The sequence below is a fragment of the Gobio gobio genome (genome assembly GCF_949357685.1).
Source record: "Gobio gobio genome assembly, chromosome: 5".
In the NCBI taxonomy this organism is placed as follows: domain Eukaryota; kingdom Metazoa; phylum Chordata; class Actinopteri; order Cypriniformes; family Gobionidae; genus Gobio; species Gobio gobio.
The window spans coordinates 60,879,693-60,890,304 of record NC_137101.1 but is presented as its reverse complement, the minus strand read 5'-3'; the positions used below and the strand labels follow the sequence as shown (position 1 = coordinate 60,890,304).

At 35.9% G+C, this 10,612-nt stretch overlaps 1 protein-coding gene across 6 annotated transcripts; it reads left to right on the top strand.

Moving 5' to 3' along the window:
• On the top strand, nucleotides 1–10,041 carry LOC307127223 (uncharacterized protein). Of its 6 annotated transcripts, XM_079818337.1 has the most exons (5): nucleotides 26–80; nucleotides 2,944–3,085; nucleotides 3,195–3,274; nucleotides 3,826–4,009; nucleotides 8,043–10,035. In XM_079818337.1, exons 3-5 carry the CDS (start codon nucleotides 3,230–3,232, stop codon nucleotides 9,329–9,331), a joined length of 1,518 nt encoding a protein of 505 aa, XP_079674463.1. In that variant the 5' UTR covers nucleotides 26–80; nucleotides 2,944–3,085; nucleotides 3,195–3,229; the 3' UTR covers nucleotides 9,332–10,035. The 6 variants fall into 6 exon arrangements, with proteins under 6 accessions (XP_079674465.1, XP_079674466.1, XP_079674468.1 ...); XM_079818339.1 differs by lacking the exon at nucleotides 3,195–3,274 and having other exon boundaries at nucleotides 1–80; nucleotides 8,043–10,041; XM_079818340.1 differs by lacking the exon at nucleotides 3,195–3,274 and having other exon boundaries at nucleotides 13–80; nucleotides 2,944–3,073; nucleotides 8,043–10,041.
• The last annotated feature ends 571 nt before the right edge of the window (nucleotides 10,042–10,612 follow it).

Genomic DNA, 10,612 nt, shown 5'->3' with positions numbered 1-10,612 from the left:
GACTTTTATTTTGTAGTGGAGATGTGATGTCATAAGGTTGCGCCACGCTCGTGCATCTGTTGTGATTCTGCTGAAGAAAGGTTTGTGTTTTAAGCTTTTAAAGTGTTTAAATCAATGCAAACTGTTCAGGCAATTTATAGTTTTAACAAGAACTGTTAAATGAATGTTTTATTATTGAACTTATTGATTATAATGCGTTATCTAACATTAATGTGAGTAAAGCTCATTCACAAGGCAAGGCAAGTTTATTTATATAGCACATTTCATACACAATGGCAATTCAAAATGCTTTATATAGAAAAGGTGTTAAAATAGTGATAACATATGCATAAGAACCAAAAAATAAAAACAAGGATAATTAAAACAGTTGTAAAGAGAATAAAACCATAATAAAACGAAGATATATAGATCAACAGATGCATAAGACCATAGAAATATACCTTTGTAAAGACAACTAAAAAGAATAAAATTATGATATATAGATAAAGTTACAATAACCAAAGATAAAACCAAGGTTAAATTTAAGAAGTTATTAAAAGAATAAAAAGATGAGACCAGGGCTGCCAGCTTTTAAAAAAAAACTTTGAGTGAGATTTGGCCGGGCCAACCCAAATTTTGTCCTGTACAAAGCATTTTTTATTTTATTTTTTTGCTTATTCAGCATTATAACCGTACACAGAAATTTTTGTATCTAGGGCTGGGTAAAAAATATAGATTTCTCTTTTTAAAATCGAGTCCCACTTTACAAAACAATATTGATTGTTATGGAGCGGTTCAGCTCAAGAGAATGGGCAGCGCGGAGTGCACGTGAACGGATCTTCTCTTTCACCTTAATACCAGTTACAGCGCAAAATAAACATGAATGAGCTTCTGAAAGTGTGTTAAAAGATACAGGACAAATTACCGAAATCCGTATCATGTCACTTAGAATAGCTCAATCAGTGTTTCAACTGCAGAAAGACGTCAGTAAAACGTTATGTAAAGTCACATTTACCTCATAAAAACTAAATCCAGTGTCCATAAACTCGTTAGTCAGCTAGAAACAGTAACTCTAGAGAGGAGCTTTTTGATAAATATGCACCACTATTCATTGTCATTTTTTTCAATATTTCATGCATGTATGTATGAATAAATCTGGTTTTAAGTTTTTATGACAGTCAGCCACCATTATGTTTATATATTTCTTTTTAAAAACGAATGGAAGTAGAAATATGATTATGTAATTGTAAAGTTAATATTATAACGTTATTATTATTTAAAACATAATTTAGTTTAAGTGTTTGTATACAAATCAGTTAATTTTTACCTTCAATATTATAGTAGACTAATGTAGTATCAACTGACTCCCATAGTTTTCAACCTTACTTGAGACAATTTGCCCTTTATTGTACCTGTACTAGGGATGGGCGATATGGACTTAAAAATTTATCCCGATATTTTCTAGTATTTATTGCGATAACGATATCAATGACGATAAATTTAGTATCATTCCCCATGTTTTTGAAGTGAGAGCTGCATGCAGACTCAGAAAAACAATGATCTTAAGTACCTGTCATCAAATAGGCTCCTATAATACATAATATATAAACATTTATTTTTGTTAATGTAAAATTCCACACCAGCCTTTTCAGAAATGGAAAAGTTGCAGATATAATTGTCTTCTGTAAAAGTGCAGGTAATGTTTAAATAGTGCAACTGTGCTGAAAAACATCACACAATGCAAACAATAATATTTCAAATCAATGATAAGTTTTAAATGTAAACCGGTTCTGTATTTATTCATACACTCATGGTGCAAACAGTGGTAAAAATAGCAGAAACAGCAAAAGTAATTATCCCAAAAATGTCTTCAGATTACAAAAAAGTTGAAAATAATGATTTAATGATAGAACTTCAGTAATTTGAGTTGATAAGATAATACCACGAATTCTTCTACTAATAAAAATTAACTGCAGTAAGGAATAATGAGCTTCTGGGTTCATGAATATTAATCACGTTGTCAGCGCTCATTCAAACTGATTTGCTGAAATCAAAACAGGCACAGTAATAGGTGCACGCCAGCCAATGATATTCCCGTTTGTGCATTCGTTTCTTCCTGTTCATGAAAGGCTGAATAATTCCAAATAAACGCCATTATTTTACAGGAAAATACAACAAAGGATATTGTTTACATGTAGCACGTCAATTCTGTGTGGTATAAGACTCTCTCGCTCTCTCTTTGAGTGTGTTTGAAACACTGAGCGCTCTCAGTCGCGCGCCTCACACTAGTGTACTGTGTGTCAAATACACTGCGCATTCATTGAGACGAACTGAAATAGTGTGCTTTACCGATCGATTGAGACAGAGCGAATCTCTTAAGCGCTCAGTCCAAGTGCTCAGCGAGTGAAAATACATCTGTATGTACAGGTTCAGATTGCCCTCAGGTAGCCCCTCGTTTAGCTATGAACTCTTCCGCAGCTTCCGCCATAGTTGTTTTCGCTCTGCACGTGAGATGCGGATTCAGTGCCGCCGCACCCATTGCGCGGCGCTTAGGGCACTGAGTGCTGCGGGGGCACCACAAGAAAATTCTCTCTCCAACCCCCGTTCAGCTATACAAAGTGATGAACGCAGCCATCATAAAGTAATAACGGCCAGCGTCGGCACGGTGCGGATGGGTCGCGCCATCAACTAGGCCTTATCATTATTAACGCGGGAAGACAAATTCTTATCGTGGGGAGAATTTTTACCGGTATATCGCAAACGATAAGATATCGCCCATCCCTAGCCTGTACTATATCCAAAATAATCGATATTGAATTGAATTTAATCAAAATCTAATCAAATTGGGAAATTTGTGTCAATACCAGAATTTTTTTTGTCATATATTGTGCCAGCCCTATATATATAGAAGAGATTGAAGTTGTCGATGAAGTTCAGTCCCTTCATGGTGCAGGTTTTTTGCAGCCGTGAGAATTTGTTTGTTCCTCTTGCTGGAAGTGGTCCACTGATGAACGAGCACTAAATTCATGGGACTCACCGGCTGTATCCTGAGGGCGTCCATGATGAAGCTCTGCTGTGTGATTCGTCTGGTTTGGTAGTTCCGCAAGTATAACTTTGTTTCAATAACTGCAATCCTTTGTAAAAGTCTGAGGCAGTTTGTGCAGCAAGTATATTCTTGTACTAGAAGAGGCATTTTCTTATCCTTTTTAATGTAGGAGGCTGTGTTTTCCCTTCTCCGGAATGTAAGCCAATGGCAGTGGGAGGCTGGTCGGATATAATATTCAACTTTTTTGTAGTAATCTTCCAGTCACTATTTCTAATTTATATATTATCCGAGTTTCTAATTTTATCATTGAAGACAAACTTTGTTGTTTGAGCACTGCTGATTTGCTGAAGTTATGTTAATGATGATAATTATTAGAAATATTTCTATTTCTGTTATGAGTGTCTGTTTGTAAAAAAGATTCAATTGATTTTAAAGTTGCTTGTGACAGTAAAGCATGAGCAAAAATCATTAAGTGCATAAATAGTTTTGCTGCCTCTGTTGTTAAATATGGTCTTATGTGCCTAAAGTTAGCCAAATTAAATTTGATAATATTAAATGCGAATATGTAACAAGAACAACAAACACAAACAAGTAATGCCAATGGCTAATTAAAATGTCTTGATATGAACCTAACTATATGTGTTCTTTTATTAATTTGTAGTGTTTTTAGAGAGTTTTTTGTTGTTTAATCAGGTCATTTAAGGCCATTAACTCTCTCTGACTGACTCTCTTACCAGTGACTGAACTACTGATTTAGTTTGGATGTGTTTTTTATTTCTGTGATTATTCTTATCTTAAAGATGGTGTTTATTAAAGAGGAGAGTGAAGACGTGAAGGTTGAAGAAACACTGAAACATGAAGAAACTGAGGAACAAACAAAGATGGCGTTTATTAAAGAGGAGAATGAAGACGTGAAGATTGAAGAAGACCTGAAGATTGAAAATGTATTCAGTTTGAAACATGAAGAAACTGAGGAACAAACAGGTTGGTTTCATTCTCAAAGCTGAACTCAGTCATTTGATCCTTATTTTCTTTTCTTATTTTCTTTTTTTATTAAGTAACAAAAAGTTCAGAATAACAGTAATAACAGCAAAAATAAGTAAATAAAAAATACAAATAACAATAATAATACAAAGAAGATAATTTGAATATGCAACAACATAACAAGGATGAATAATATACACAGGGGTATTGAAATCAGAACCATATTTCTAAATAATTAAAATAATAAAAAAAAAACAATGATCCTTATAAAGGATAAGATTTCAAGGCTTTACAGCAGTCTAAAGTCTTTTTTGCCTTGGTGTTCCTTACACCCTCCAAAGATTTAAGATGCTGACAAAGCTCAAACTTAAATTGTATGAAATTAGGTGTATTTTTTGGCCATCGACATTTATGAATGTGATATTTACCTAAAATAATAAACAAATTAAGAACAAAACAAGTTTTTTTTCTAAAGGTTTGTCATAAAAAATAAAATATGTTTGTCCTCCAGAGTAATGTCAGTTCCAGAAATCTCCTTTAAAAAGACCTTAAAATCACACCAGAACAATTTAGAGCAAATACAATTTAAAAAAAGATGACAAATAGTCTCGTCATTCAAATTACAAAACACACAGTTCAAATCAATGTCTTTCTTAAATCTTTTAATGCCTGATTGACTCGGTAAACGCAATTAATTATTTTAAATGAAACCTCACAAATCTTATTGGTGACACAGTATCTCCTTGGAACCATAAAAGCCTCCTCCCACTCAATGTCCCGGAAGTGTGAGTTCCAAAAACTTTTAGCTGGGAGTCTAAGAAAGCTATTATTACATTTTTTATCAACATATTTATACCATCTAACCTTAAGCTAAAATCAATAGTTATATTCAAATCAACAGCCTCAGCACCACGCAACAACTGAAGGAGACCAGAAGGTATCGCATCAAAAACAACTGCATAATCCCTTGCAGATATTGGCAGTTTTTTCAATTTATCTAGAAATTCTCCATATGAAAGCAAAACACCATCGTGGCGAAGCAACTGTGTCACCAGTAAAATATTGCTTCTAAACCAATATTTAAAAAAAAAAGTGTTTTATTCTTATATTTAATATCTTTATTATTCCATATCAAACATCTGTGGGGAGAGAAATTGTGTTTGTACGCCAGCAGCCAAGATAACAGAGATTGTCTATGGAAATTAGACAACTTAATGGGAATTTTATTAATATCAAAGTTGCACTTGAGGAGAAACTTAACACCGCCAATTGAGTTAAAAACTAGATTTGGAATATAATACCACAATTTGTTATTAGATTTGAGACACAATTCTGAATCCATTTAATTTTAAAGATTGTATTAGAAACTTCAAAGTCGATAGCATTTAAACCACCTTGATTAAATTAATTCCCTAATATACCTCTATTTAAGTAATGTGGCCTATTCTTCCAAATAAAAGTATACATTTTCTTATTAACTTCCTTAATAATTGACTTTGGAGCATCTAAAACCATTGCTATATAACCTAATCTTGACAAACCTTCCGCCTTTGATAACAATATTCTACCAGTCAAAGACAAATATCTAATTAACCAGGCATTACCTTTCTTTTCTACTTTATCAATTAATGGAAGATAATTTAAGTCAACTCTTTCTTTTTGACTTTTACATATTTTGACCCTCAGATAAGAGACTTGATTTTTAACTGGTATACCACACAATTCCACCACATCATCAGGTATATCTTTCAAAGAGTTCAAAATAGTTCACATTTATTCATATTTATAATTAAGCCAGAGGCTTAATTCTTTGTCACTTCTCAAAAATATGGTTGTGTCATCTGCAAGCTGTGAACATTTTATTTCTTTGTCCAATAAACGAATACCCTGAAATGGGTTATTTTTAACATGGAGACACAACACTTGCATGACTAAAATAAATAAGAAAGGAGCTGCAGGGTCTCCTTGTTTTACACCTCTAGAAATATTAAATCTGGGAGTTGTTCCAAAACGCAATTTAATACAAGTATTGCAATCGCTATACATTGTACGAATGTGTTACCAAAACAAAAAAAATCAAGAGTATCCATCAAAAATCCATGGTCCAACGAGTCAAAAGCTTTATACTAATCAATGAATAATATATAACTTGCATCCTGAATTAAGAAATTATAATCAATTAAGTCCAATACTAGACAAATATTATTTCCAATATATCTGCCACACATAAAACCAGACTGGCAATCATCAATAATTTTATCAAAACAAAGTTTCAGCCTCTCTGCAAATATAGTCGATAGCAATTTAGCATCATTATTATTTAGTGATATGGGCCTCCAATTTTCAATATTAAGTGGATCTTTACCTAACTTTGGGATAAGGGTAATTAAATACTGATTCATTGTAGGCAGCATTTTCTCAGTTTCCCGTATTTCCTGAAACACATGCAAATAAACACAGAAAGATCTTCCTGAAAGGTTTTATAAAATTCAACGGTTAAACCGTCATTACCCGGTGATTTATTATTTGTCAATTTAGCAATATTTTTATGAATCTCATCCAATGTTATTTCCCGATCACAATTTCTTTTTGAATCTTCATCTATTACTGTAGAATTTGTTTCAATGTTATCCAAAAAATCCTTACGCCTCCAATACCTTCGTCTTTTGTGTGTATTTTTTATAAAAACTTGTTACAAACTGGAAGATCTCAATTAAGTCCATCGAAACTTTATCATCAATCCTAAGTCTTTTTAAAGAGGACAATTCAATATTTCTCTTCTCAAGATTTTTCGAAAAAAAAAAATTGAGTTATTTTCTCCTTCCAACCATTTGTGTCTTGACCTCACAAATGCTTCTTTAGCTTTGTTCTCAAATATTTGATCCAATTATGATTGTAATTTAACTAACATGTCTTTATCTGTTTGAGCAAGTCATTTTATTCTTAATCAAATGTCAATTTTCAATTTCAAATTAGCTTTATTAGCATGACTGTATCACAGTGTTGCCAAAGCATTAACATATGTATAAATAATTTTCAAAAACACAAACACATTTACTGTAATTTATATATATATATATATATATATATATATATATATATATATATATATATATATATATATAAATAATGTTAGATAGCTTAGTAAATAAGTAAATCAAATCCATCTATATAAGAGAGTAAATGAAGAAGGTAAGAGAAACATTTCTGGCCCGATTTGAAACACTGATTCCATCAATCACTGATACTGAGAAAATGTCCATCATAATTGGAGAAGAGATCAAAATGTGTTTTTAGTGATTGATCATTGTAACAAAGTTCAAATAGCAAGGAGGAAGAAGACAAGGGTCAGCGTAACTGGAACTTGTGCTTTTATTGTCTTTGTATAACACAAAGTAAATGTTGCGCTCACAGCGCTCTCAATAACTCAGAACTATATAACTTGTTTCCAACAATCTGTTCTCTAAGCTTACCAGCTCCCAGTGTCCGCACGAGTTCCCAGTCAGTCTCTCTCTCCTCCATTGATGATTTCTCTCTGGTTTTATACCATCTCTCCACGCCAATCACTGTAATCAAACACAGGTGTTCATCATTTGAACTTGACCTACTTACTCACCGCCACTCTCCTGGCTCTCTCTCTCTCTCCGTGCAGACCTCGCTAAACCACGCCCCCTCTGCCACATACCCCCACCGCCCGATTCAGGCCGGGGTGCCAGAAAAATCGCAACTAGATATTTTCCCCAAACCGTCCAGTCCTATATTCCAAACCACTTCAATAACACCTGTGGCAGTGCCCTGAACATACAGAATCCAAACATGATGAAAAAAAGACTTTGGAAATTGTCCTAAAGAAAGGAAATGGTTACGAATATTGAGAAAAGATTCTGAGATTAAATGTAACCCCCTCTTTCTGTAGAATAGGCGGTATAGGATCTAGCATACGTGTTTTTTTGATGCCTTAAATGTTTTAATATCTTGATGTATGTTGTTTTGTGCCATTAAACTGGGATTAACTTGTTTTTGTCTCTTGTAGAGCTGATGGCACTGAAAGTGGACAGTCAAGAACTAAATGACATGGAAGAGAAAGATCCGGATGGGCAACATCATGATTTCATAACTGGAGAAAAATCTTTTAGTTGCTCACAGACTGAAAAGATTTCCTCACAAAAAATCACTTTAAAGCCTGGAAAGAGTTTAATTGAAAAACAACACCTTAAAGTCCAGAGGAAAATTCACACTGGAGAGAAGCCTCACACCTGCCAAAAGTGTGGAAAGAGTTTCACTCAAAGAGGACATCTTAAAGGCCACATGAAAGTACACACTGGAGAGAAGCCTTACACCTGTCAACAGTGTGGAAAGAGTTTCATTGATAAAGGGAGTCTTAAAGGCCACATGAGAGTTCACACTGGAGAGAAGCCATACACCTGCCAACAGTGTGGAAAGAGTTTCACTCAAAGAGGGCATCTTAAAGGCCACACGAGAGTTCACACTGGAGAGAAGCCTTACATCTGCCAACAATGTGGAAAGAGTTTCACTGATAAAGGGAGTCTTAAAGTCCACATGAGATTTCACACCGGAGAGAACGCTTACACCTGCCAACAGTGTGGAAAGAGTTTCACTCGAAAAGAACATCTTGAAGCCCACATGAGAGTTCACACTGGAGAGAAGCCTTACATCTGCCAACAGTGTGGAAAGGGTTTCGCTAATAAAGGAAACTTTGGGCTACACATGAGAGTTCACACTGGAGAGAAGCCTTACACCTGCCAACAGTGTGGAAAGAGTTTCACTCAAACAGAGCATCTTAAAGCCCACATGATAATTCACACTGGAGAGAAGCCTTACACCTGCCAACAATGTGGAAAGAGTTTCAATCATAAAGGGAATCTTAAAGGCCACATGAGAGTTCACACCGGAGGAAAGCCTTACACCTGCCAACAGTGTGGAAAGAGTTTCACTCAAACAGAGCATCTTAAAGCCCACATGATAATTCACACTGGAGAGAAGCCTTACACCTGCCAACAGTGTGGAACGAGTTTCACTCATAAAAGAAACTTTGGGCAACACATGAGAGTTCACACTGGAGAGAAGCCTTACATCTGCCAACAGTGTGGAAAGAGTTTCACTCGAAAAGGAAACCTTGAGGAACACATGAAAATTCACACTGGAGAGAAGCCTTACACCTGCCAAGAGTGTGGAAAGAGTTTCACTCGTAAAGGGCATCTTAAAGCCCACATGAGAGTTCACACTGGAAAGAAGGCTTACACCTGCCAAGATGCTGTGCCCTCCCATACGCAACAAACTGAGATGCACTGTGTATTCTGACACCTTTCTATCAGAACCAGCATTAACTTCTTGAGCAATTTGAGTTCCAGTAGCTCGTCTGTTTGATCGGACCGCACGGGCCAGCCTTCGCTCCCCACGTGCATCAATGAGCCTTGGCCGCCCATGACCCTGTCACCGGTTCACCACTTTTGATAGATACTGACCACTGCAGACTGGAAACACACAACCACAATTTGGCCCGTGTCAAACTCGCTCAAACCCTTACACTTGCCCATTTGTTCTGCTTCTAACACATCAACTTTGAGGACAAAATGTTCACTTGCTGCCTAATATATCCCAGAGAAGAGATAATCAGTGTTATTCATGTCACCTGTCAGTGGTCATAATGTAATCCCTGATCGTTGTATACATGACAGTAGACACCCAGAGCACAATATTTGAATAGCTTTTTAACATGCTTGAGTTCAGACATCTGGGAGTGAAAACATGAACAATGGAGAGCTGCTTTATAGTAGAAAATGAAGTTGTGCTTCTGATGAAACGAGACACTGACATTGTTTTTCATGTTTAACATGGATAATAAAATCAACATACTTGATTTTAAGCAAAATATTGTAAAAAGTGTTATATAAATAAACGTGACATGACTTTACAAGAGTGCCGAATTGCAGCGCTTGTGCAAACATCCACGTTGGTATGATCAGATGCCTTTCTTATGCTTTATTAAAATGCTTGTGGTTTTCTCAGTTTTTATGTGTTTATTTTGTTATTGAGAGCAAAGCGTGCGGCACATATTTACAAATTCATCAGTGTGGCCAGCGTCCGATGTTCGTTAACAGTATATCGCTGCTCACATAGGCAGCCTAGACTAAGCTTCCCTGTCCTTACCACAGATGCCACTTCATATCTTGACCGTTTGCTTGGTTGCATGGAGGGGAAGATCTGTGGTCCAGCAGAGTTCTTGAATCGCATCAGGTCCGAATCCCTCGTCATGATCCTATTCTCTTAGCAGGTCAGCCTGATGTGACTTGAGCAGCCATGTTGTACAGGGACACACCAGCCTGACCTGCTTCTGCATACACTTTACCCACTATGCTAGTCAATCTCCACTGCTTAGTGGGTAAGCTAGGTTTCCTCCACTACGACTCTGGTGAGGGGGAGAGATGGCCCGCAAGCATCTAGCCCACCCTTGGCATCACCCCATACCCCTGCTTGCGCATACCAACAACTATAGAATATGATTATGACATTTGTGTATGAACACGAGTGGAGTATGTATTCCCCAGTTTGGAGATGGGGAAAGATCGGGAGATGGTGGCA

Coding starts and splice junctions, on each gene's coding strand:
- LOC307127223 (XM_079818337.1), top strand. CDS start 3,230: ATGGCAGTGGGAGGCTGGTCGGATATAATATTCAACTTTTTTGTA. Junction 3,275..3,825: donor TAATATTCAACTTTTTTGTA/GTAATCTTCCAG, acceptor CTTATCTTAAAG/ATGGTGTTTATTAAAGAGGA. Junction 4,010..8,042: donor AGAAACTGAGGAACAAACAG/GTTGGTTTCATT, acceptor TGTCTCTTGTAG/AGCTGATGGCACTGAAAGTG.